Raw genomic sequence first — 27,383 nt, forward strand, 5'->3', positions numbered from 1 at the left:
CAGGATTGCTGTGGTACATTCTGTTTTTTTTTACAAGCAAAATGATGTAGTTGTGTGAAATATGACTGAATGTCAATTGTTTCATTTACATCATTTAATTATCTACCTACTGATACTTCGGCCAAGTATACCAATTTGCCCTACAAGAGAGGAGTACCACAGTATTGTGAAGGGGTCTATTCAAAAGCTCTTGAGTGACACACATACATTCAAATCATCCTCAAATGTTTTTGCTGTTAAAGATTTTCAGTGAATGTGTTTCGTAAAAATTTCTATATATCTTATTACTTTTCAGTCATAGGTAATTAAAAAAAATCATATATCATTTCACTGTATAAATGCATTGCACCATTTTGCACATTCTGTATACGCCTAATTTCCACTTCATTATTCCTGAATTCAAGATAATAAGTATCATTTTTTAGTAAATATATGAGCATATTATCGAAGATATAAAAAATCTTTCTTTTATTCATTGTGTGTATTCTAAATTCTTAACGTTTGTTTCGAGATGAAAAAAAGATCACAAGACATTTTGACATGCATCAGTGTTTTTGTTGATTTTGAACAGTGCAACCTCATGCACGTAAACATGTGATTGCAGCGTTTTTCTTGCTTCCTGTTGCCAAATACATGTACGTGCTAAACAGAATGCCAAAAAATAAAAATGCTTTACTTACATAACATCTCAGCTGACAGTCAACTGACAACTGGTCAAAACTGATTTACCCAATAAAATGCGAAACTAAGAGCAGTCTGAAATAGAAAATTAGTTTCGGAGAAAGTTGCACATTTATTGAAATGTTGACATAGCCTAAACTGAGTAAGCAGTTTCCAACCAAAAGAAATGCCAATCATCAAACCACAGCACGTTGTATCATTCAGCAATGCTGAAACTGTAAGTAATCTAAGCACATTAAAACTGGCAAAACTTGTCTTCATTAGGATATTTCTGCATTATTTATTCATTAAATCTACTGTAACAATATAGACTGTGAAAATATAGTAAACAGGTTGGGACCAATCTCCCAAATGGGATATGATAGCCCGTTTGGGATATAATAGCCCAAATGGGATATAAATTTAAAGTGCAAAAAATAAAAATTTTTGATTTTGAAATTTTTAATATAAATCCGCATTAGAATAGATGAAATACAACAACTTTTGGTAAACAACTTTTTCTGTAGCTGTACTATTATGGAGATTGATCCCTCAGTATATCCAGAACTTCTTGGGGATCAATCTTACAAACTATAGACATATAGAAAAACTTCTTAACCAAAAGTTGTTGCATTTGATTCACATAAATGCAGATTTATATAAAAAATTTCAAAATCAAAATATTTTATTTTTTGCACTTTAAATTTATATCCCATTTGGGCTATTATATCCCAAACGGGCTATTATATCCCATTTGGGAGATTGGTCCCAACCTGGTAGAGGTAATATGTTTAACAGTGCTACCGTTGTGGCGAGCGCAGCAAGAATTACACATACCTTGCATCATTGTCAACTTAGTGTTATTTAGGTATCAACGAACATCAAAGAATTTTTGAGAGAGAGAGAGAGAGAGCGGTCCCTGTTTGTAGACCCTGTGTGTAATTTCCCACTTTCAAATTTAATGGTTTGACTTCTTTTTTATTTAATAGCTCAAAATGTCCTATTGTTTATTTCCTTTCTACTCATATACTAACCTGCTTACTGTACATGCATGCACAAATAGCTTTAAATTGATCGATATGACAGGAAAGTATGGCTCTTGCTAGTATATATTTATATAATCTCTATATCAAAAAAAATAAATTAAAAAAAATTAAAAACAAATCAAATGTCAATGAGGCAAGTATTGCAGTCTATACTAAAATAGCTAGTACACGCATTATAGATGTTTAATCCATCTCTAAAATTATCACAGGAAATATAGTGCTAGAGCACTGTGACGTCATCCATGACCTTTTTTGTCTTTGTTTATGTATCTCGACTCAATACAAAGGAATGGAAGTATGTAACAAATCTCTTGAGTCTCGTTAAAGCTTGTGCGGTACTCAAAACGTGTCTTCAAAGCTCAAGACAACGTAAATTACTAGTTAAATGTTGGCCATTTTTGGTATAGAACCACGGTAAAAACATTAGAGAGCATTATGGGATGTAGACAAAACATTTTGTTTGATGAATCTGTAGTTTTAGCTCGTTCTTTTTTGCTCGCACACTGGTTCTTAGAGCTCGCTTCGCTCGCTATAACACTATGAAGGCTTTACATGAAATAATTTTTATTAAATTTTTTACACAATTGATTAAAAACTTGCGAGAGTGATTTTTTGACCAATGTCCTTGTGTGTCTTCAAATTTTTTTTTTTTCAATTTTTGTAGAACCACCCTGCTGAAAATTTGTTAAAACCAGAGGGTACTTATAAATGGAAAGTTCAAGCTGGTAAACCAGCAACGGCTGTTCTTCAGGTAAAGATGCAGGCAAAATTTAAGCAGATCTTTTGTTTAAAAAAATATATATATAAGTAATCCCCTGTCAACAACTTGTCATGCTAATTAATATATGGTGGGACATATACACTAATGCAGTTATCCAGATGCAAATGTTTGTAATTCATATAGAAACATATTTTTATACCCCCCGCAAACGAAGTTTGGGGGGTATATAGGAATCATCTTGTCCGTCTGTCCGTCTGTCCGTCCGTCCGTCCGTCTGTCCGTCCGTCTGTGTGTGCAATCATGTCTGGTCCATATCTTTCTTATGGGGAACATTGGAAGTTCTTATTTCATAAAAAGATTGCTTATGACCTAAGGGTGTGTCATGATCTTGACCCAAGGTCATTTGGGCAAGGTCAAGGTCACTGGCAAAAAAAAATACAAAATTTGTGTCCGGTCCATATCTTTCTTATGGAGAATTATTGGAAGTTCTTACTTCACACAAAGATTGCTTATGACCTAAGGGTGTGTCATGACCTTGACCTGAGGTCATTCGGGCAAGGTCAATGGCAGAAAAAATACAAAATTCGTGTCCGGTCCATATCTTTCTTATTGAGAATTAATGGAACCAGGTCACTAGCAGAAAAAATACAAAATTCGTGTCCAGTCCATATCTTTCTTATGGAGAGTTATTGGAAGTTCTTACTTCACACAAAGATTGCCTATGACCTAAGGGTGTGTCATGACCTTGACCCAAGGTCATTTGGGTAAGGTCAAGGTCACTGGCAGAAAAAGTGCAAAATTCGTGTCGGGTCATTATCTTTGTTATGGAGAAACATTGGAACTTCTTAATTCACACAAAGATTGCTTATGACTTAAGGGTATGTCATGACCTTGACCCAAGGTCATTTGGGCAAGGTCAAGGTCGTTGGGAAAAATAGTGCAAAATTCGTGTCCGGTCATTATCTTTCTTTTGGAGAAGCATTGAATGTTCTAACTTCACACAAATATTGCTTGGGACCAATGGGTGTGTCAAGACCTTGATCTAAGGTCATTTGGGCATTGTCAAGGTCACTGGCAGAAAAAGTGCAAAATTTATGTCTGGTCATTGTCTTTCTTATGGAGAAGCATTGAATGTTCTTACTTCACAAAATATTGCTTATGACCAACAGTTTTAAAAAAAATAGAGCAGTTGTTATTTATAGAAAATGGACAGTGAAATAGATTCATCCAATATTTTCTATAATTGGAAAAATGCACGCATTATGATTTTTATCTTAGCGGGGGGTATCAATTGTGAGCTTGCTCACAGTACCTCTAGTTTATGTTTTGTAATTAAAATATTCTTCCATTGGCAGTTTTGTCAATTATTCCAATGATTCATTCATTCAGACAATCAGGTTAGTTGCATGGGAAGTAATCTGGATTGTTAAGGTTCTACTGTATTTAAGAAGGCAAAATAGGCATTTTTTTTTCTACCATTGCATAATATAAATGGTATATTCATTCTGTATAAGAATCAGTTTTCGACATGTAGAATAGTTTTCATAATTTATCATTATCTATTCATGCTATTATGATCTCCATTTTATTTAGTTGGAGAAGGCCACTGAAATACATTCCATAGACATTGGTAATGAAGGGTCTGCTTTTGTGGAAGTTCTTGTTGGAAAGTCAACATCGACCTCGGACCAAGATTATGAGGTAATTAATTAGATTATTTCAAAATGTAGTATACTCTTGATATATTGTGTATTGAACATTTTATTAATTACTGACTGGTATCTTGATTGAGATTTGGTTTCAGTATAATTTTTGAGTTAGGAGTAATACATGTTAATGTATCTGTTTGCTTAGAATTGTCATAACATTCTGTCTTTCATTAGAAATAATATTGAAAGGCACCACTGTCATTTTCATGGCAGCAGTGTGTCTCATTCATGATTAAATGTACCTTGAACATTTCCTTACACTGTAGGTTCTTCTTGTGGCCTCGTCGTTCATGACACCTGTGGAGAGTCGGAATGAGACAAACAGGAATAGTGTCAGAATGTTTGGTCCTGAAAAGCTCAACAAATCAGTAGCATCACAGAAATGGGACCGCATCAAAATTGTTTGCACGCAACCTTTTAACAAGGTCAATAGATTGTCATTTGAACTATAATGGAGTTACCGGTAGTATTACATCAATTTATATATGAACTTGAATGTACTTCACAACATCTGTTTTAATTTATTTTAGAATGTGAGTTATGGATTGTCCTTTATCACATTTCATTCTCCACCAGAAGCCAATGAACAGAAAGGAAAAGAGGTATTCTTTAGTATTAATATAGGCTTGTATTTGATGGATTCATAGGAAGATCTTGCACATTTTTTTTCTTTGATTCATTACATATTCATTCACAAGTATCAAAATCTGCATCCACTGTATTTAGAGTAGTGTAAAAAAGATTGGAGCATTTACTCTCAAACCTGAAAGTGAGGATCCAATCAACTCAGGATTATTGTTCGAGAAAAAGAAGACAGAATCAACCCCTCTGACAGGTACACATTTATTTAAAGCTGTTTTTTTTTCCTGCCAAGAAGCCATCTAAACAGCTCTTGAACATGAATCATTTTATCGTTTACCTTAATATTTTTGATAATTTGGTAATCTATGATTACATATATTTAGTATGTTTTAGAATAAGTATAAAACTAATAAAGAACACAGTATACATGTATACCTGGTAATTATGTAAAATGTACAAGAATATTCAACTAATCATATTACGGTATGCTGTAGGAGCAGCAGCTGTTCGAGCAGCATCTAGGCTGGCAGAGGAATCCAGAGGGACTCCAGTTAAATCCACTGATATCAAACCAGAGAAGAAAGCAGCCACACCATCTGAAAAACCCAGTACAGTAAGTCATTAGAAAAATGAAATACTAAAAAACAGTTATTTCATCTTTGTTAATTAGCATAATCGTAAGGACTAGGTCTTTCTTAATTATTGATGTAGTTTAATAGTTTTAGGATACCTAATACATGTATTTTGATTGTAGAGCCAGACTGGATCTAAAAGGAAGCATGCTTTGAGTGATGATGAAGATGAAGCCCCTCCCCCCAGACCACCAATGAAGAAACAGTCAACCAGCATCAGCTCCACAGCATCATCCCTGACAGGAAAGGACAAACCAAAAGTCAAACGGACAAAGTGTAAGAGATTTACATGTACATTTTTAAGATAAAATAAAGATATCAATATTTATAGAAAACTTCAAACAAAAGTTTTATTAAAGCAGACACATGAAACCTGAATACCAGTTTTTTTGTTGTATTGTAGCTGACGTATCAGGACTAAGCAAGCCATTCCACAAGCTGCTGGAGGGGGTGGTGTTTGTGATGAGTGGCTTTCAGAACCCTTTCCGAGGAGAGCTGAGGGACAAGGCCATCGAGATGGGAGCTGTTTACAAACCAGATTGGAAAAAAGGATGCACCCACCTCATGTAAGGATCCATAGTATTTTAAGAAAAATCAAATACATGTACTTTTATTTTGATAATGATCGCAAATATTGCTACTTCAAATACTACAGTTGTACATGTACATGTATTTAAAACATAGTTCTGATCAAAATCCTTGAAAGTATGTTAAAAGAAATCATATTAAATGCATCATTTGTTTTTTTTTATTTGAAAAACAAGATTCAGTTTAAATGCTCTTTATCTCATTTTTCATAGATGCGCCTTCCAGAACACACCAAAATACAATCAGGTGAAAGGGAAGGGGAAAATTGTGAAGAAAGAGTGGATCCAGCACATGTACAAACAGAAAACCTCTCTGCCTTGGAGGAAGTAAGTACATGTATTGACAAACATTTTTGAATAAGTTGATTCACATCTTATTTATCATATTTGTTAAAATTCTTTTAATTTTCTTTTTTGGAACCTCTGAATGAAACATTCTTTAAATGGTGATCAGTGCATTAATTTTTCTGCTGTACAGATACCGACTTGGAGATGCAGAAACTCCAGAGGGATCAAGTGAAGAGGAGTTGGATGATGAAGATCTTGCACCAGCTAAAAAGGCACCAGTCAAAAAATCCAAACTGAAAGGTTAGGTTTAACTTACCTTTTGGGAAAGTTTATCCGTTATGAAATGTTAATTTTTCAGCAAAATTGTAAATTTCCCTCTCCTTTGAAAAGATTTGTATCATTAAGGCAAATTACAGAGTTTTGGGTTCATACAAATATGAATGTAAATATACTGCTACATGTAAATATACATGTACATGTATATAAATGTAATAAGATGTACATGTATATTAAAATTACTGAAAAATATTTTCCAAAGATGATTATTGGAAAATGCACAAGGGATAAGCCATGGTAACATAGATCATAGGGCCAAAACAGGCTTGGCCCCTGTAATACATGTGTACAACGTACATGTATTTGAATACTCTTTTTTTTTTTTACAGAGGAGACAAAACCTACTCCTGAGAAGGCAGCATCAAAAGGAAAGTCAAAGAAAGGAGTTAACTTTGATGATGATGATTCTGGAGATAAGGCAGTTCCCATGGATTATGGAGGTGACACAGACTCTGGAGGGGACACAGAGGATGAACTGGAGAGGTGGGTCCCACTGACAACATGTTCAGTGTAAAGTCAATAGGAATGCTCCTTTGCACTAGGTACATATATGTATGAAAACTGTAGATGCAGAATTGAAGTTGCATTACAGATAGAATCTGCCATATGTTTATATTGATACATGTATATCGATACAACTTTTCACTAACTTAAAAGATATTCTATGCAAATCATGTAGGTATATATTATAGTTATACTAGGTATTTTAAACCTACATGTTAATTTTTAATTTTGGAATTGATTAGAAATTGTTAAAGCAACACTTATCAAATTTTTATACCCCCGCTCCGAAGGAGAGGGGGTATACTGTTTTACCCTTGTGTGTCTGTCCGTCTGTCTGTCTGTCTGTCCGTCCGTAACAAAAATTTCTGTCGCATTTATCTCAGCAACTATTTATCGCTGATGCTTGAAATTTTTACACAGTGTTTGTTAAGGCATGCCATATCGTGGGATATATTTTTGTACCAATCGGACGTCAACTTCCTGTTAAATGACGACTTTACTTATTTTTTAACCAAAATTTTCAAACAAATTTTCGTCAAAGATTTCTCAGCAGCTTTTTATCGCAGATGCTTGAAATTTTTACACAATATTTGTATAGGCATGCCATATTGTGGGATATATTTTTGTACCAATCGGATGTCAACTTCCTGTTAAATGAGTACTTTGTTTATTTTAGCCAAAATTTTTAAACAAATTTTCCTCAAAGATTTCTCAGCAGCTTTTTATCGCAGATGCTTGAAATTTTAACACACTATTTGTTTAGGCATGCCATATTGTGGGATATACTTCTGTACCAATCGGATGCCAGCTTTCTTTTAAATGTTGACTTTGCTTATTTTGCATATTCACATCAGAGCGGGGGTATCACTAGTGAGCATTGGCTCACAGATATCTTGTTTTAATCCTACCTTGCATTAAATTAATGAAAAGCATTGATAAAATTACAATTACCTGGTACATGTATTGTTGATATACAGAGTGAAAGCAAAACTGGCTTCAGAATCCAAAGAGAGCAACCCCTATGGAGATTCCACAGATGAAGATGAGCCTGCAAAGAAATCCAAACCCTCACCATCCAAAAATAACTCAAACTCAAAACCGTCAACATCCAACCAATCAGGAGCCAACAAAACAGGAGAGGACAGTGACGATTCAGGTGTGCCTGATTTACCCGACTATTTCACTGACAAATGTTTCTTCTTGTATGGAGATTTCCCGAGCGGTGAGAGGAGACTGCTGACCAGATACATCACAGCATACAATGGGTACGATTCTCTTCCTGTTTTGTTTCTCCTGGTTCATCAGAACAGCTAAGCTTTGATTTGCAACATTCCTTTGAATTGTCAAGTAGCATTTTCTACATTTACATGTATTTTGATAATAGATTTTTTATGACAATAGTTTTGCGAAATAAACACAAATTTTTAACTACCTGTATCTTGTGTAACAAACTTTAACAGATGTAATTCTTAAAACTTTTTGTTGAACATTTTTATAATACATGTACTGTATATTATTCCCACAAGAAAGAACTCTCTGATCAGAGGAACAATGTACCGGTACATTAAATTAACAAGTGAAAGCCAACTTTTTGTGTGCTTATAATGTTGTTACATTTGATTGTTTTCCAGAGAGATAGAGGATTATATGAATGATAAAGTCCATTATGTCATCACAAACTCTGATTGGGATAAGAACTTTGATGATGTAAGTTCAGAACTTTGTCAATTAGAATGCAAAAGCCATGCATATTACTTAAAAGTGCATCCATTTTTCTCATTGGTGAATGTTTTTATTTTGAATATTTAGAATTTACATGTAGTTCTCATTGGATTTGATATTTAGGCTTAAAATACATTACCGGTACATATAAATGTAGTATTTATCTTGTTAAAACATGTTAGGATATAGTTTTGAAAGATGTACCAGTATGCATGTGTGTGGTGTCCATTTTATTGACACAGCAAAACCTGTACTCTTAATGGTTATTTTGTGGTTTATTACAACACTAGTGTAATTTTTTTTTTAAAGAATACTTAAAGTCCATTACATGTACTAACGTTTCATGTACAGGGTAATTTGCAGACTTTGTCTCAGTATTTTTCGAAATCCATGACCAGTCTTGCATACCATTACTACCCCATTAAAGCTAGGTTATAGCCATGGGTTTCAAATGATGTCTCTATAATACATCGCTAAAAGCAAACTATTCTTTTTATTGCAGGCCCTGTCAGATCATCCGCAACTAGTTTTCGTCAAACCCAAGTGGATTCACACATGCCATGAAAAGGAGAAGTTAATGCCATATCAACATTATATAGTGATTCCCAAGGATGACTAAGCACAAAGTAGATGGGATTAGGAGGAACGACTGGCACAAGCTGTACTGAACGATAGAAACAATTTATACCAGTGTCCCACAATGAAGATACATGTACATTGTAATTAAAAGGCAGCTATGAAATAATCAGACATGTAGTTCGAATTTTTTTCTTTAATATACTTGAATATTTAAAAAATGTTATAAACGTACACTGTAATACATGTTAAAAAGTAATGAACAAAATAAAACATGCTATGATTTGTATTTATTTCACTTTAGTTGATTCATTTACTCTTATTAGTAAAAACCGAGACGTAAATGCATAATTTACCAGTAATTTGATGTTTATTTGCTTCACTTTAACAATTTCGATTTACGTGTAAATAATGATTAGAGATATGTTGTACAGCACACAGTGACCTTATTGAATAAATGATTTCAAATGTTGTTGAAAAAATTGTTCACTCCCTGAATGTTGTGAAGAAATACAAAAAAATTCAAATCTGTACTGTGGACGGAAATTTTATTGATGGTATGGCTTAAATATACAATATATACACAGATTACAAGTATTCAGTATGTAATCAAACATCTAGAGCCAGCATAAGCTTCCAGCAACTCCCCTGTCACAATGTTACAGTATACACTGTTCAACTCTCATTGGTTCATACACTATGCCAATCTCTTGTTGTGGAAGTACCCATACTGTAATGTTGGGCAACGCTACTCAATATACAGGGGTCTGAATTTGCATACTACTGAAATGATCACAGATAATAATGCTAGACTACAGTGTATTCACTACACTAGTCCAATGAAGGCTGTCATCGCTTGCTCCGTGAAAACAATTCGTTTTGGTGTTTGGAGTCCTTCAGTAATTCTCTGGTGGCGTTCTCTCTGGCAATAACCATCCTCTGTCGAGCCTTCTTGAATGCCTCTGAAAAAAAGAAGGAAAATGTTTGTTTAATAATAAATTCAAGAAGTTCTCAAACAAATTATCCTACATTTTTTGCGTGTCACAAAATTTGCGAAAATGGGGGATTTTCTGTAATATCTGTAACATTTTTTATTTGCTTCAGTCATTTTTTTGCAATTTAAAAAGGTTCTTATAGAAAATGATACAGGATATAATTTCCGCATACTAAATTATTTCGTTTTAAAAGAGATCATGAAAAAAGTGATGATTAGATAATTGCGAAAACTACCGGATATACAGTATGTATTTACTCATAAATTATTGGTACATGTACATGCAATTTTTAGTTTTTGTATGGGAATATACTCATACAGGATCAATACAGACCTAAGACTGACTGTATGTTTTGCTGCACTGTATTAATTCTGAAATTAGAACAAGAAAGATATCAATAGAGGGATGCAATTGTAATACTAAGCTTCTTAAACATCTTGTTAAAATATAAGACTGGTATAGCTGTTTTGATAATACATGTACATGTATTAGAATTACTAATTCCTGATTACATCTGATTCATTTATCTAATTATAATTTTCTTTCAAAACCACAAACATATATTTTTAAATACTATATACAAGTTGTCTTAAAAAGAAAACATATCCACAGATATTTACCCAAGAGTATCTAGTAGAGAACCCAAGGACTTTTTAGTAGCTTTCCTTTCCAAAAAGGACCTGTAATTAAAAAAAAGAGGATTTCACTTCCTGCACGCACAACAAAAACATACAATACATACAACGTATATGTGCATTAGTATATGTACAATGTAAAGAAGCATTGAGGTAAAACTGTTTGATTTACATCACCTTGACTGCATTATAACGTTGAATTTGACATCTACACTCCCTGTCGACTCTGTACGGAATCCATACTTGCTCAGATATGGCCCCTGTGGGTTGAAAGAAATCAAAACTATTTACTGAATGAATCTAAATTCCAAGGTAAACTATACCCTCTGATTATTTGACTATCCTTACCAGAGTTTTTTATATAAAATGAAATTGGACAAATTGATATCTTATTAATACCTGAACAGAAATAACTACAGCGGCCCATAGCTTTTCAATCAAAATGAGAAAAATATGGCATCAAAACATTCATGTTGTACATTTATTGATATTTATACCGTACATTCATTTTGAAACACAAACATACTGAGTAAACAGTATGGATTCCTTAAAACAGTGCATTACAATGGATTCATAATGAATTATACAGACTTACATCAAAAGTGGAGGGAATGGCAGTGTATGTCGGATCTTCTAACTCTGGGGATCCACCAATGAAAAACCTCCTCATCTCTGACACAAAATTTGACCCCAGGGGTCGCCAACAGTTTACTGTCTCCTTGTATACTCCTGAATTATGAGAAGAGATAAACTAAATGTCCATATGATTTTATCAGGTATTTTAACTTCATCTCGAATCAAACTTTCTCTCTTGACCACACTGGTAAGCTATGTCAATTGGTCTTGAGTTAAAGTTTTGTGTACTGGTAAAATGCATAAAAGAACAGTTTAGTTTACCAGGTCGGGGAGGAATGGCTAGGTAGGAGTAGCCTTCTGTTCTGAATCTGTTCCAAGAATCCAAGGATAATACTTCCATAAGGATGAATGGAAAATGAGGGAAGGAATCTGAAATGGTCAAAGAAATTCCTTAAATCTCAGAACACAAGGTTTTAACCAAATATTTTTGGTATATTTACCACAATCTAATTAGAATCTGCTGTAAAATTGCAGGTGCAAATATTATTTATAACTGGTAATTGTATCAGATGTTTTCTTTATGCATTTATGTGTAATTTTAACAAGTCCATGTACATGTAAATATTATGAAAGTATCATTTGCATGCCTTAAATTACCTTTGTTTTCGTCTACATAACTTTCATCTTTATAGAACATCTCAAATTCAAATGGATAACTAAAATGGGCCACATTATCCTGAAAGAATAAAGTGCATATATAGAAATAAGTAATCTAGCTTCCTAACTTTCTAAAGTTTGAATTCTTCTATTTAATCAAACAACACAACAAATTCTGTTCATTATGAAATATTGTCTCATACAATTCTGTTTACTAAATGATTTTGGAGAATGTGACAGTGAAAATGATAACCAATTTTCATATAATAACAATCTTAATTAAAAAGAGTATTACTTATTGTGTATGGGCAAATTTAAGACTGAGCAAAATGATTTGCAATTGAAGAAGGGCAAAAATACACCTGTATACAGTATAAATGGTACAGTAGACATCCTACCCTGCCTTCCACTTTTGTGGCACACGTCTGAGTCACCCAGGACAACTGTTGATGTCCATCTACTTTCCAATCTATAAATATATGATTGATATGGTAAATAGGGCACATTGCAATATACATATTTGATAAGGATGAATTTTCATAACTCTTTTGTAATTTTGGATTGAAAACAATACATGTAAGTACATGTATTCATGACAAGTTTGATGTGTTGCCCCATAGTCAGTAAAAGTAAGTAAAATTGATCATATATTTCTGACGATGAATTTTCCCATGAATGGCACATTTTAATGTAATGCATATTTCATTACTTCTAAATTTTTCTTTGAGCAATCTTTTAACCAAACTACACCCAAACGAGTAATTTAACTTACTCCAACAGTTAAAATTTACCTTCAACTACACTACTGTAAACATATTACAAAATACACTTTTATGTACTGCTTTTATGTATTTAGCCCATTCATTTCTGAACCAAATACATGTATCTTTATTTCAACTTTTAAAGAACTGTTTTTTAATTGAAACAGGAAAAAAAGACACAAAAAAGACTTACTTTTAGGAATATCAACAAAGAAATGAATGTAGAGGTCATCATACTCAAAATTTCTGGCTTTTTCTGTTAAAGGAAAAGGTTTTATAGCAAATGAATGGAAATGAAAGATCTATTGTTTACATTATTTGCATAAGTTTACATTACATGTAGATGAAAATGGCCTCTAGAAAATATGTACTAACCTATTTCTCCACAGACCATGAGTCGTAATACTTCTGGGGGAGGCTAAAGTGGAAAAAAAGTGTTATTTATGTTGTGTCTTCCTTACAGAATAAAACTAAATTTAAATCATTCACTGGCTCACTCTCAAAACTTTTTATAGATACATTGTATATGTATTTAACACAATGTAACTAAATAATCTCAAGCTGTTTGGTAGTTGCACACTAGCAGAGTTCTGAAATCACGTGGTAATATCATTGGTTTCAAACTTCATATCATTCTGCTAGTATGTCCATTCTATTTTTTCATAAATAAGCAGTCGATATAGATTTAATGTACTTACTAGTTCAAATTCATGACCAACACAAGTAGATAAGAAGTCTTTGTGGCGGCTGTATATTTCTCTGTACATTTTTAGTTCTTTGTCTTGCTCTTGTCTGCAACAAAATTAGTAATGGTTGTGAATAATGAACAGAAATCTGCTGAATTCAAACCAAATTTATGTAGGTATTGGAGATTCATATTAACACCTGTAAATTTATACCTTACAGCCAAGAATGTCGAATACATGTACAAGTCTGCAATACAAACGTGCAACACCATTGATACACAAACTTCTACAAAGGAACCATGTCCAATAACAAAACACACACTTACCTACTCATCACTTTAGAATTGTGTTCAATTGTGTACTCAAACACCTCTGAAATATGAATAAAAAAAATTAAAAACATGATAACTGTTGAATTTTACAATTATCAATATACATTGTATGACTTTGTTGTTTAAAGAAAGAATAATCTGTTAACTAGTAAAACAAGATGTCTCTGCTGAGAGAGAAGACATACACCATCTCTTACCTCTACCAAGACTAGATGTCTCTGCTACATAAGGTTTCCTTCCTCTGTTGAAGTCTGGCCTCATACACAGGACACCATTGGCATCAAGCTGTAGAGAGCACAGCACCACTTCATCCCCCTCCTCAAAAGGTCTGTAAAATCATAAACAATACCAATCAGTTATAACTGTCTTGGAAATAAACTTCTCAGTGAGTTGGTTGCTTTAAACCACAAGAATAAACAAATGGAGCTTGCATGGTTAGCAATAAAAAAAAATATATTTCCTTCAAGTATAGTCACAATATAGCAAAATGGCTGAGAATAATAGAATGACACCTAAAATAATCACATGCTCCAGAGTCTGCTAGAATAAGATGAATGATATTCCGATACATTAAGCATGCTCAATTACCTGTCCTTTGGACCAAGGTCAGCCATTATGTACATGACTTGTGCTGGAGCTGCCATTATATGATTTTTGTTTCTGAGGTCATCTGATGGTGTCTCCTCCACAATATTTAGTTTGGGAACAAAAGCACCGCCCCTATTAATATAAATCATGGTAAATGTATTTATCTAATTTCTTATAATTTTAAATTCATCACACATTAACTTGTCTTCTTCCATTAATAAACCAATCATTCATCCTTACTTTTATAAAAAGATCTTCCACTAAGACATGTTTACTTTGTACCTTTCTCTTGCTTTTTTGCCTCCGCCTATTTTCCGCCTGCGTAGATGTGACATTTTATCAGAGAGGATTGTGGGTGTTTCATTTGGTGAATTTGTCATGAAGAACACTGCCTGGAAAATTGAATATCATTTTAATGATTCGTATGACAAATCTAATTTTTAAAACTACTGGTACTGGTTAAAAAGATAATAACAGGCTTATTTAGATAACAATAAATACATTAATAAACCTATATACTTCTCTCACTCACCTCATCTTGCTGTGAAAATCTGTCATGGTCTACGTATGTGAAGAGCCTGTTGTGCTGTTGACCTTTGCTCCTAGGAAGAAAATGAAACAGAAACTTTATCTACACATGTATGTCTATTTTATATCCACTGTAGTTTGACTGGTATGATGATTGATCAGAAAAAAGTATTGCTTAATGTGGTGGTTTTTTTTCAGCGCTCAATTAAAAAAAAATTTGTTAGTTAAGCGATGATGACAAACAGGCAAGTTCTTACAATAATTCTGTGACTTTAGCATGGTAGTCCTTTTCCAGTTGTGATGTACAGTTTGCAATGTTTTGATACAAGTCAATTTCCCGCTGCAAGTAGATAAAAAAATCAGTATTTCAATGGTTCACATAAAGGTACTACATGTAATGCGTTTCTAGCACAAAAAAATTCATTTTTAACCTTGCTAAATTCTTTCTGCTGCCATTCAAACACTCTTTCTTCAATGTCCTGCATGCTTTCTTGCACTTTCTGCATCTCCAGATTAGATCCATCTTGTTCTAGTTTACCTTGTGGCACAATGTTTGACGAGGAGATTCTGCTCAACTTAACACTAGAATGGAAGAATACATCTACTTATAAAAAGAATATAACAGCAAATTTATTCGTAATAATGACAATTCGATAACAATTCAATACCAAGTGCATAGTACCCAATTTGAAGTTTTATAAACTCCTATTTGCTTCATTACTTTATTTAAAGATAGGACTTTCACATAAAATACTCCAAATACGCCATATATACACCTTTAATCATGCCATTGACAGCAATGCAAAGAATGATAAAAATGTATGTCTAATATTTCAGAACAAATATATGTTCATGATTATCTATAACTTTTAATTTATCATGGTTATTTCTATTCTGCTAAATTCCTTGAACAGATCTAAAGACTATAACAGGTAAAACTTTGTCTTATATATTTTCAAATACACTTACAACGATCAAAATATCAAAAATGATTTCGTAAATTTTCAATTTTCTAAGAAACTGGTTAAAGCATATTATACAGTGCATAAAATAATACCAAACGTATAACAAAATAACTGAGGAAATTCGAAATGGCAACAATCTCATACGTTTCTCGTTGTTCCTCTTCATTTACTGTAAAATAATTTTTTTCTGTGGTTTATTATATAAATTTGATTATAAATATCACATTTACCGTATCTTAAGATTTTTAATGGGGTCACTAGATCTATAATAAGCAGCCCCCAAATCAGGATCGGACAGGTCGGCCATGACGCTCGAAAACACTCGAAGTCAACAAAGCGCTTTAAAATGTCAAAGGAATGTTTAGCTCGCCTGAGCATGCTAAATCACTCTGAATAGCCATAGGCCCCTTCAAGGGAAGATACTTGTAAGTAAACAGAGAGAGAGAGAGAGAGAGAGAGAGAGAGAGAGAGAGAGAGAGAGAGAGAGAGAGAGAGAGAGAGAGAGAGAGAATTTACATAGAAATATATAGAATAAAAGTTACAATCTGTTTATGTTAGAATGCAACATTTTGTATGCATTCTATTCCATCAATACCGTGCTACTGTACTGTATCCCCCGGATCCGAGAAAGCCCATGTTGGACCGTTTTGCACACGTGAGTGGTGTTGACCGGAGTTATTTTGTATGGTGGGAATTACGTTTTAAAGCTGATATGAAATTATAAATACGCATTTTATTTTTTCCTTTCATTTCCGACTACAGCCATTTTGGTTTTCGATTTCTATTGTTACGCTCATCGCTCTCGATATAACACCGAAAGCACTATCTATACTTCAGTGTATTGAGGCATTTAATTCGAACACGTTAATTTGGACGGAAAGATAAGTAGAAACGTGTTTTGAACAAAAATGACATGACCAGTACAGCACTTTAGTTTTTGTAGAAACTGATAAAAATGATGTTACGTTCAATACGTTAATTGTTACTTTCTTGGATTTACTATCACTTATCAACTGTATCGAATGAAGTGCAACCAGGGTCTACAATAAAATGTAGACGTTATGCATCTTTATGAACGACGCACGTGTTCGATGTGCTTGCGAAGTAAGACAGCACAACATGTACGTATCCGTGCAAGATAATACGGATCCTTTAGAATCCTGTCAATTAATAAACACTCTTTTATGTTTATTGATTGGAGTTTCCTTCATTTTTTTCCCAAACTTATTACTACAGTGTGCAGTTTATGCATTTGAAACATGAATACTTTGATCGGAAAGCAGCTGACTGTAACTTTCTCTTACTGACCGGTATATATATCCCAGTGGTAGTTGAGGTGGGATCGAAAATAATATGCGACCAAATGCTTTTATTAATTCCATGTCAGTTTTAATATGGAATAGTTGGTTTTTATGTTTTTATGAATCAGAAATCTTGAATAAAATGATATTGAATGCGGTTTGTAACGGACGCATCAAGCCTAGAAATTTTAATTCATAAATTAGAAAATACATGTATTTATTTTCGGAGGAGTGAACGAGGGGAAAATAAAATAACAATCCTTTAAGAAATTAAAACGAATTGCGATTCAAAATCTAAATGTAACGTCATGTGGATGGACAACACCACATGTTGACAACTAGCTTCAGTTATTAAAAATCTCGAGAATATTTAGGTTTTCGGAGCTAATGGTGAATATTTATTGTGGAAGTCGACCATTGATGAAACCACTTCTCTCTAGATATGAAGGAAACGCTGCTGAGTTTTGCATGAGTATCCAATATCAGTTTCATTTTAATTACATTCCCAACAAAATCAAACATTTTATCGATCTATCTGTTTTAACATAGTTTGATATAAACTTCTGTAATATAAATTTCTATCACCAGAACGCATTCATTTCAATGCAGAAGCCCTACGCGCACGCCAATTTTTGACATTTATCGTATCTTTTACTGTGTGAACAACCCATACATGGACTACGTGCCGTACGTAAGATAAATCCAGCTATAAGAGGGTAACGTGCTCAGATTGCATGCCAATGACGTACTTTACGGGGGCTCCAACGTGACATTCAACGTGATGTACCTTGTTGACTCGCGCGATTCACACACGTAAGGACAGATCCAGTGTCCTTTACCAAAATGGGTCTGGTTTCACAGTGTTTACAAGCTTTGACGTCCGTTTCATACCGCGTCGCCCTATAGAATGCTATACACACAGTGCTACCCGGGCAAAACAACATGCATCAGCTCAGTATTGAATGCGTCATAATATTAGCTCCTTTATCATATTAATTTTGCTGTTGTTGCGATTTTTGCCCTTTTAAGTTCATTTGTAAATTGGACGATGGCTACACAATATCATACGAGTATATGTAAACGAGTTCACTGCTGCTTGTTCTGTTATCCTATAGAGCTTGCTTGGGATTAAAGATCGATCGCAACTTTCCAGTGATGGAGTTCATTGAAATAAAGCTTTTTCAATTAATAGCCTTTTCTGTGCAAAAATAGTCCTACTTAGAGAGGTACGATAGAGGAAGACCTATAAATTCTTAATGACTTGGACAGAGAGGAGCTGTGGGTTCACTGAGTTTTGAGGAATGTGTTCAATATCTACATAATTTATATAAATATAAACTGTGTTGGGCAGTTAACGCATTATAAAGCGCGTATGAAAAGTTTTAACTGTTTCAACCAAGTTTACACAAGTTCTGTAGACATCACATCAGTTCCATATTAATCAATTATTACGCGTAATTATCATTAAACATTGGCGGATCCAGAGGGGGGGTTCCGGGGGTCGGAACCCCCCCTTTCTCTGGGACATATGATTTTTTTTTAAAGCGTATAGTGCCTATTTAAAGACAATTTTCCCATTTATAATAGAAATACTGTAATTATCTCAAATAAATGTTTTAAAAATTGCTTATTTAAAGAATTTTGTACTGCGTCCCATAATTTTGTTCTTATGACGACAATTGCTTTTACCATTGTATTACACACGTACCATCTATTCAGCACATAAATTATCCCCATTTTTTGTCATATCCTATCATTTAGACCTTTATTTAAGAAGGCAATCGATAGGACTCAAAATCGATAAATAGTTCAGAATTTAAAAACATCAAAGACATAAAAAAAATACCTAAATATCCATTTTTATAATAGTTTGTCGTAATTAGTCTGAGTTATTTTTTGCTTCTTAGTGTTTCTTTTCAGTCAAGCATAGACGAACTTTCTCATTGCTGAAGACTTGGGTTTCTTGTGGCTAGATAGTATGCAAATCTTCCTTACCTAAACCAAAACGGCAAAACGCTCAATAATGCAGTGCACTCTGCTGTTGAAATAGATGTGAAATAGATAGTGATGAGATAAATGTTTATAAAATACAGTTGTATACGCACGGAAAACGTTCAAAAAGTCCTTGTTTATTGACAAATGACGAATTTTGCACATTTTGGTTTTCATCAAATGGAACCCCCCCTTTTCCAAATTGCTGGATCCGCCTCTGTTAAAGACATTAAGACGAATTGTGAGCATGAATTACAATTCAAAGTTCTAAAATCTATACGTAAGGTCAGGTAAATTGACATACATAGGTATACAATGCTTTTTACACCATATAAAACAGATATATATTGTTTCTTGGTGTTAGAGCAATTCCTGCATAAATGTAAGATCAATCTGGTAAAGAGCATATTGTGAGCACAAGCCTTCCAGTGACCCACGCTAGCAACACTTCAACGTGACGCAGCATGGAGACTCGTGCGGTTCACACACACACACACACACACACAGGACTGGTCCAGTGTCCTTTACAGAGATGGTCTGGTTAAACAGAATGCAAGCTTTCACGCTCGTCCACGTGCGCACCGTCGGTCTGAAAAAGCTCCGCACAAAGTGCCACTCAGGTAATCCTACACACCTATAGCACGCGCCAGCTCAACATTAAAAGCGTTATCATGTATATTTGCTATTTGGTGATGAATTTGTTTATTTTTGTGTTTAGACAGTTGTAAAAAAAAATTTTCAACATGTTTTTATTGTTTTGCAGAATTTCTTGCAGTAACACTACCGGTTTACTGGATATGTTCCTGCTGTTTCTCCCGATACCCAATACAGCATGCTGGGGATTAGAGATCAATTGTGACTCTACAATGAAATAAAACATCTTGAAATCTTTGTTAGCCGCTGTTGTACAAAAATATTCTGTTTAGATGAACAGCGGACAAGATATACATTCATTTTATCATCAAATCATCTTCCAGTATACCTGAGAACATGAATAACCAATCTTAAACTTGAAAGAAAACATGAAGGCATAATCAATTGTTTCATTTGGTTTTATTCAATCTTAAATACATGTAAAAGACATACAATATTGCATCTCAATGGTCATACACACATCTAGAATTTCTACAAACAATAAATAACCTGGCGTCATTTCTCTCTTGCCAGGGGCAGCATCTACAGCAACCTCAAACAGGAATAGATATCATATGACCGGTCACGTGACCACCTGAATATCAACGATACATGTACACAAGCAGTATGTTAACAGTGCAGATGTCATTGTATACCTGATAGCTTTGTAAATATGTTCAAAAAATTTCCATTCATACACTTGATCTTTTTAGAGGTCAATCCGATTTTGACCTTGGATTTTGTATTACATACTGCAATAATTATGGACTGTAAAATATACAACTATTTAAAAAGTCTTCATTTGTGAATACTCAAATTCATTTGTTGTCAATTTCTTGATAATTAAAACTCACGAAATAACATTCTATAGAAACTCAATGTCTAGCATGTTCTAAAATATTTAAGAGAGTTTAACATACATAGATACATACTATACAAATATGGTCTATTTATTCAATTAAAAAAAATGAGAGAAAAAAAACAAAAATACATTTACACTCACAGGAAAAATGTTGACAAACATTTTCATTTAAATGACATACATTGGACAATATTATTTGTGAACAACATGTTTTATAAGCACCACTAAAAAGATTCCTTTGGTTTGACAAACTTCATGGTAGATCCCGAAAGAAAGGCTACTGATATTGATACAGTATTTGTTCTACAGTTTTCTTTCTCAGTTTATTCACATGTCACACACAAGTTCACATCATGGCTTGGAATGCCCATGTTTACTTATTTTTTTTTTGCAGATGTCAAATACTTCCAGAATTTCAACACAAAATACACATGAAAGACTTTTTTCAAACGATATTCACATCAAGTTGGCATGAACATGTGGATGATTTACAGAGTTTTCTTTGTATGCAACCTTTCATATAATGTGATATCTATAATGAACATCATTTCTACATTCAGCCAGATGTTGATGTACAAATCTTCAAATCATCATTCAAAATCACAATGATTACTTACAGCAATGAAAAGAAAAATCTACAACACCATTACCCATATCCAAACAATGTAAATATGAAAGTATATATACACTTCGTTTAGGCATCCAACAAAATAATATTCATAGAGAATTTCTTTTTCTTTAAAAAAAATCATTAATAATTTGAAATACATGTAAAAATATGAAAACAAAGATCAACACTTGATTCAGGATTGTTTTATATTTTTCGGTAAATGATTCCCAGTGGTAGGATTAAATATGTCTAGCAAGATGCGTACACAGAAAACACACAATACTTGCTTAATAATGAAACTGTACACATACAAGAGAGGACAGGCTTGGAATGCACAGAATTAGACAGACACACAAAATGAGAGGTGGGGTGTTCATGAAATTATGATATTTGGGACAATGAAATGCACCTCTGCTACTGTCATTTTCCCTTGACACAATACCTGATTACAGTTAAGGCTGAGGCATTTGGAAATGTATCTACGTAACAGAATAAACATTCGTAAACATGGAAAGCAACTCTTTCAGACATTTGGCCTATGCTTACACAATTTTTTTGTTTGCATTCCAGTTTAATGCCTAATTCAAAACAACTAATTAAAACAAAATCCTCTTGGTGTGGATAAAGCATTTCATGACTCATAATATAATAAATGCTAATGGTACAAATTGACAAAGATATTAGTAAAACAATAAAGAAAAATTACAAATAAAACACACAAGCATTGTCAGACAGATCACATATGTGGCCTTGTTGTTTAATTACCCAACTTATTTAATATAATACACCTTCTAGATATCAAAGGCTGTTTCTAGTTTTCCCTGAGCATGTTGCAATGATGTTTTGAACACTTGCTCACAATTATTAATAATTAAATTACCAGTACATATAAAATATTATAGTTCATCCACACTTTACTATGAACTTAAAATTTATTCACACTATATCAAATATAGTTCTGTTTCAGTTGTTTAATGCAACTGTGCATATGCTGTACAAAAAGTGGAAAAAATTCCAATATATTCTACATAAAAGAAGATAAATAAAATGAGATCACATTTCGACTTTGTAATGCAAGTTGAGTTGCTAACTGCATACCAATAATACTTACACTTTTTGGGGGTTGCATTGTACTGTAGGTGTGTGTTTGTAAAATGGCAAATAATTCGAAGTTGTATATTAATATCTTATTTTATTGAAAAATAACAGGATATAAAATGCCATCACTGACTTCTGCTGAGCAACTTTGAGTTGGAAAAAGACAAATGGAATTCATGGGTACGTGAAAAAAACAATGTATCAGATCATCTGAAATAGAATGTACCAAAAGAAAAGAGGGGTTGTCTCCCTTTGATCGCACTCTTTCTCACAAAAAATGGATGAGCTTTGACCAAATTAAAAAAAAAAATAATAAAGAGAGAAATTACAACTGTTTAAAACAGTGACAGGCAGTTACCGATTTATACAATGAAACTTTTCACACTGGGAGCACCTTTGATTTAACATGCATTTTTTAAAACTCAATCGCAACTTTGGAATTCATTATGCTTATAACCCAAAGAGATCCTCAATGAAATAGCATTATATTGCATCTGTTTCTCTGTACAGAATTGGTCCAAATATTTTATCACAGGTTTGAGTTGATGTGGCAGTTTCACTCCCAGACATGAGGAGATGGAGGGAGTTCTGAAGGTTGGGCAACTTGTGAACTGAAAAATAAAAATCAAACACATGTTAATTATAACAGATATGCCAATCTGCTTTCCAGATGCTACATGCTATCAACATAATATGCAAACCTCTCTCTTATCAATTTAAACACATTTAAATCTAATTATCAATTCAAGGTATGAAACAAGTTCCTATCTTAACACATTTGGCAACATTAGTAAATAAGTGATTTTCTGTAATACAAATACTAAAAATAATGAGATTCAAGTTTAAACCCAGTTAGACTATAATACTTGGATGAAATTTTAGGTCTTCCTTTATCTTTGTTAATAAACATTTATTAAGTGTTTTGTTCCACTGATTGGTATTACATAAATCTCTACTGAACATGAAGTCTTCTTCTCAAACAACCAGATGGGGAATATTAGGAGAATGAAATTGGATAACTTTGTGTGATTAAAAAGATGGGAAAATAGTAATTAAAAGAATCTTCGAGTTATTACTGAAGCCATGGGATTTTAATGACTGCATATGAAGTGATGGGGAGTCACTGCAACGATGAATCACAAACAAGCAAAAAAAAACTGTTTTAAGAAATTAACAAAAGGAAAAAAAAAAAGCCAGGCAAATGAGATGCTAAGGTTTCTGCGCAATAAGCAATTTCAAATTGTTCTCACATTGAGCACATCTATCTGCCCCTCTTCAAAGACCCCTCCCCGGTAAATGGTACCCTAAAATATAATACAAAGTTCATCAATATATATTTGAAATTATTACAGTGGTCGTTCATTTTTTAAAAAAATTTTTTGTCCACCCACTCCAAACCAAAAAAGCCTTGGCAAAAATTGAAATGAAACAAAAGATGGATCATCAACGCAACTGCAAATCAAATGACCAGGACATTGCCAGAAAACCCCCTGCATATCAGTTCACAGTTGCAGTGTTGCCCCTTCTAATTTTCTAGCATCAATCATAGGTATTCAAACCTTAAGGCAATTGTTTAGTCATTCCTTAAAGAAGACAAACCACCACCAATATCTATTTTTTGATTAGAAACAACTGTTCACCTGGGATTGTCAGTCTCATTTTTTGTGTTTGCTGTTGAGTATAATTACTGAGTATTGTTCATTGGAACTTTTCTTTTTAAAACAAGTGCAACTGCAATTTTTCAATGTTTATGCATGTTCATTTCTGAGTTTTATAATGAGACAAACTGAACCAGATTTCCAGTGCTTTCTTCTACAATGCTAATGTGTATGTATTGCTGCTAAGTCACTCACCACCTACCTTGCAAAGTTCTTGAATGACATGGAATTTGGATTGAGACATAAAGGAACTTTGTTTTTCTGTTGCTGTTCTAAAATGAATTTGTGTAGTTTTTCTGGAATAAATAAGAAGAATCCATTATAAAGCTATTGATCAGAGAAAATGACTTAAGTGGCAAAATCATCTCATGTGAGATATATTGTAAGTTTCTAGAGGTGCCTTGTTTTCAGTTTGGTGTTACATGGAATTGTTTCTTTTAGGTACCTCTGCAGTGATGCACTGAAGTCAGTCCATCTTCAAAGCCATAGCTAAAAGGCTGATGGCACACCGGTTCAAAATCTGAGGTATACTGTCGTCCTGCTGATGTGTTATGGCAGCAATGGCACATACAGGAGTGGTAACGCAACCTGCCCTCGTCCAAATAGGGGTGAGCGAGGGCATCCGCCGCTTTTATTCTTTTGTCCTACAAAGAGAAGACCAATGTACATGCGGATGTTATGTATCAACCAAGGTTGTTTGGTAATTGAAATCAATCAATATTCCGAACAGCGGAAGAAACAACCATCAATAAAGCTACTTTCTTTTGAAAAACAAACCAGAGATCATTTGCAAATTTAGCTCAAAAAAGTCCTTTCTATAAAGGAGCCACGAGTCTTCATCAACACATCATTAATTGTTACTTTTTCCAGGGAATAAAACAAGACAGCTGTGTATTGATTGGAGCTTTATTGCTGATGAGTGTGCCCTTGGCTACTCCTCAACCAGTAATGGAACATCCAAGTCAATATCCTAAAGGCAGTTACTGTATAAATTGAGAGAAAGGCTGTTCGAACAAGTCATCCATGCATGACTTTTACCCAGTCATTTACCCTTCGACCTGTCCATAGTCCCATCATCCCTTTTTATACCCCTTGACCTGACACAGATATTGTGTTGACTGTTTACTCTTTTCTACTTACTGGATCAAAAACAAGCATGCGACACAGGAGATGCACGGCCTCATGGGAAGCCTGGCTGGATAGGGTGTACAGAGCAGCAAGGGATGGTGGTTTGTGTGCGGTCCGCAAAATGTGAGTCTTGGCCCCTTCACAAGCTGTTCTCATATCCTCCAGGTTAGGAGTTCCCAAAAGATCTGTGATTAGGTCCAACTGTAATTCCAAGAACACAGGTGTTTTGTGATATCTTGTACTTTCACATAACTTTACATATTGTTTTAAATCTCTTTTTTTTGGCATTGTGATAATAGAAACAACAGACAATGGTGTGAAGGAATGCTTAAGTTCTATGAAGTCATTATGTACATTGAGTCAGGATAAAGCCATTAAGCCTTTAATCCAACAGATGTAGTTTAGATAGGGCTCCAGTCAGCCTTAAATTTGCTGCTACTGAACAAAGACTTTTAGAGAAAACCAAATCAAAACACCATGTGTACAGTTAAAGTATGACACTCCATAAAGAGGTCATTCCTCTTAAAGTTCAGCGTGGCATAGAGCTCAACCACACCACAAACAACAAACCCACACAGCGAGGGGGGACTGGTTGAACTAAATGATATCACACAGTTAACAAACAAAGGCTCATTGTTAGTCTTGTTTATAAGACCTGTTATGTATAACTGTACAGTAAGTTACCAATAAAATGCCTAATGTAATAGGATATAGCAGCTTGGCCATATTACTTGAAGACCAGTGCGTTTTTATGAGGGCAAATGATAAATAAGAGTTCATACAAATGCACTGAGATATTTTTGGACAGAAATGGCTAAACAAGTACAATGGTTCAGTACCATTGTCCAGTAACAAGGGGTTGACAGACAATCACCTGTGCATTGTGTGCAGGCCAGGTGAAACATTTGTCCACAAGTCGGCCGAGTGTCACCCCCAGGGCATAAGAGTATCACACAGGGCCATTCACACTGGTTATGTCTTCCAATTCTGGACCCCCATTATAGAAAACCAACTGCTATAAGAGCCCATTATTCATACTTCAGATGGATGAAAAAATATGCAGTTATCACAATACACATATTTACAACAAAAACGTACCTAAAAGATTAACAATGTAAATTTCTTCTTGATACTGGTGGAAACAAACCACTATGCATGGATGCACCCTATATTGATCAGAAACTTTGGCCCATTTCTCTCTATTATAGGAATTTTGATGAATAATGCAAAAAATGATTGTTTTTGTTGAAAGATGGGAAAATTTGTCATTTTGTTCAAGGCTTGTTTACATGACTTTAAAAAGTGTGACCTGGATCACACCTTATCAGACTGAAGATCAAGATTAATGACCCTGAAGACATTCCTCAGATCTGTCGAGTCAGACCATTTACTGCCAGTGTGGCAGCTAGAGTAGCTAGAGCACAACACACAACTAAAGTCATTACAACACCCAAGTTTACTGTCTATTTCTGGAATGTCTAGTGTCTAAAGATTTCCATAGCCATCTTGATGATGATGGAGTTGGCTTTGATTGTTAAGTAATAACTCAGTTACAGCCTATGATGGCATATGATGACTTATAACCCTGATGAGTAAGGCTAGGAATGGTACAGGGTAACCCCTCCCTCCCTCCCTCTCTCTCTCTCTCTCTCTCTCTCTCTCTCATGATCTAACAGGATATCTCACCATCCCAATGGATGCCTCATAAAGTTCAGAGAGAGGAGTGAGAGAGAAAAGGAAGAGAGAGAGATAGAGAGAGCACATCTGTTACTTCAGCGTCAGAGACATGGCTCACTACCATAAGGCACTGGATACCTAAAAATCAACGTTTGATCTATTCCTGGCAGAGTGATCATCTACCTCTGTGTAAATCTAGCTAATAAGGTGCAGTATAGATTAATATACAGATATGAGTCTCACACATATTCCTTTCTCATAACAAATCTACAAACTCTCATGAATGATTAATAAGCAACTCATTTCATCTGAAACCCTGCTTACAACTTCACATAAAA

General features: G+C 34.1%; 3 protein-coding genes and 1 long non-coding RNA gene across 7 annotated transcripts in view; 2 read left to right on the plus strand and 2 right to left on the minus strand.

The window, feature by feature from the left end:
* The window catches only part of LOC128190374 (uncharacterized), a 32,595-nt gene extending 16,146 nt beyond the window's left edge, over positions 1 to 16,449 (minus strand). The window contains exons 1-19 of the mRNA XM_052862402.1: positions 16,317 to 16,449; positions 15,553 to 15,703; positions 15,379 to 15,461; positions 15,126 to 15,195; positions 14,876 to 14,985; positions 14,594 to 14,725; positions 14,203 to 14,333; positions 14,000 to 14,045; positions 13,686 to 13,779; positions 13,363 to 13,405; positions 13,181 to 13,243; positions 12,625 to 12,695; positions 12,227 to 12,305; positions 11,891 to 11,998; positions 11,589 to 11,722; positions 11,171 to 11,253; positions 10,979 to 11,038; positions 10,692 to 10,729; positions 10,297 to 10,325 (exon numbers count right to left, since the gene is read on the minus strand). Of these exons, the coding sequence (XP_052718362.1) occupies positions 10,297 to 10,325; positions 10,692 to 10,729; positions 10,979 to 11,038; positions 11,171 to 11,253; positions 11,589 to 11,722; positions 11,891 to 11,998; positions 12,227 to 12,305; positions 12,625 to 12,695; positions 13,181 to 13,243; positions 13,363 to 13,405; positions 13,686 to 13,779; positions 14,000 to 14,045; positions 14,203 to 14,333; positions 14,594 to 14,725; positions 14,876 to 14,985; positions 15,126 to 15,195; positions 15,379 to 15,461; positions 15,553 to 15,703; positions 16,317 to 16,393 (1,602 nt within the window). The 5' untranslated portion in view covers positions 16,394 to 16,449. The remainder of the gene's footprint in view (positions 1 to 10,296; positions 10,326 to 10,691; positions 10,730 to 10,978; positions 11,039 to 11,170; positions 11,254 to 11,588; positions 11,723 to 11,890; positions 11,999 to 12,226; positions 12,306 to 12,624; positions 12,696 to 13,180; positions 13,244 to 13,362; positions 13,406 to 13,685; positions 13,780 to 13,999; positions 14,046 to 14,202; positions 14,334 to 14,593; positions 14,726 to 14,875; positions 14,986 to 15,125; positions 15,196 to 15,378; positions 15,462 to 15,552; positions 15,704 to 16,316) is intronic.
* Positions 764 to 9,835, plus strand: LOC128190363 (DNA repair protein XRCC1-like). 2 transcript variants are annotated; one of them, XM_052862385.1, is made up of 15 exons: positions 764 to 898; positions 2,371 to 2,457; positions 4,021 to 4,128; positions 4,403 to 4,561; positions 4,667 to 4,738; positions 4,863 to 4,971; positions 5,213 to 5,331; positions 5,473 to 5,626; positions 5,754 to 5,916; positions 6,151 to 6,264; positions 6,416 to 6,525; positions 6,891 to 7,044; positions 8,043 to 8,330; positions 8,697 to 8,772; positions 9,290 to 9,835. In XM_052862385.1, exons 1-15 carry the CDS (start codon positions 848 to 850, stop codon positions 9,404 to 9,406), a joined length of 1,881 nt encoding a protein of 626 aa, XP_052718345.1. In that variant the 5' UTR covers positions 764 to 847; the 3' UTR covers positions 9,407 to 9,835. The 2 variants fall into 2 exon arrangements, with proteins under 2 accessions (XP_052718345.1, XP_052718346.1); XM_052862386.1 differs by lacking the exon at positions 2,371 to 2,457 and having other exon boundaries at positions 775 to 898.
* Positions 16,450 to 19,636: 3,187 nt separating the features above from the next.
* LOC128190376 (uncharacterized) lies at positions 19,637 to 22,167 on the plus strand. The gene is made up of 2 exons (XR_008244349.1): positions 19,637 to 19,999; positions 20,143 to 22,167. It is a non-coding gene; the product is annotated as an uncharacterized LOC128190376 (long non-coding RNA).
* Positions 20,414 to 27,383, minus strand: part of LOC128190364 (serine/threonine-protein kinase NLK-like) — a 15,979-nt gene continuing 9,009 nt past the window's right edge. The window contains exons 7-11 of one of the 3 annotated variants that reach the window (XM_052862389.1): positions 25,381 to 25,569; positions 24,686 to 24,884; positions 24,443 to 24,536; positions 23,833 to 23,886; positions 20,414 to 23,193 (exon numbers count right to left, since the gene is read on the minus strand). In XM_052862389.1, the coding sequence (XP_052718349.1) occupies positions 23,844 to 23,886; positions 24,443 to 24,536; positions 24,686 to 24,884; positions 25,381 to 25,569 (525 nt within the window). In that variant the 3' untranslated portion in view covers positions 20,414 to 23,193; positions 23,833 to 23,843. Of the gene's footprint in view, positions 23,194 to 23,832; positions 23,887 to 24,435; positions 24,537 to 24,685; positions 24,885 to 25,380; positions 25,570 to 27,383 lie in introns of all 3 variants that reach the window. The other 2 variants (XM_052862387.1, XM_052862390.1) reach the window with 2 other exon arrangements.

This window comes from Crassostrea angulata, chromosome 6, assembly GCF_025612915.1.
Source record: "Crassostrea angulata isolate pt1a10 chromosome 6, ASM2561291v2, whole genome shotgun sequence".
NCBI classification, from domain to species: domain Eukaryota; kingdom Metazoa; phylum Mollusca; class Bivalvia; order Ostreida; family Ostreidae; genus Magallana; species Magallana angulata.

Excerpts from the sequence above, each read along its gene's own strand:
- LOC128190363 (XM_052862385.1), top strand. The coding sequence starts at position 848 with ATGCCAATCATCAAACCACAGCACGTTGTATCATTCAGCAATGCTGAA. Across the intron at positions 899-2,370 it reads CATTCAGCAATGCTGAAACT|AACCACCCTGCTGAAAATTT; the intron begins GTAAGTAATCTA and ends CAATTTTTGTAG. Across the intron at positions 5,627-5,753 it reads AAAAGTCAAACGGACAAAGT|CTGACGTATCAGGACTAAGC; the intron begins GTAAGAGATTTA and ends GTTGTATTGTAG.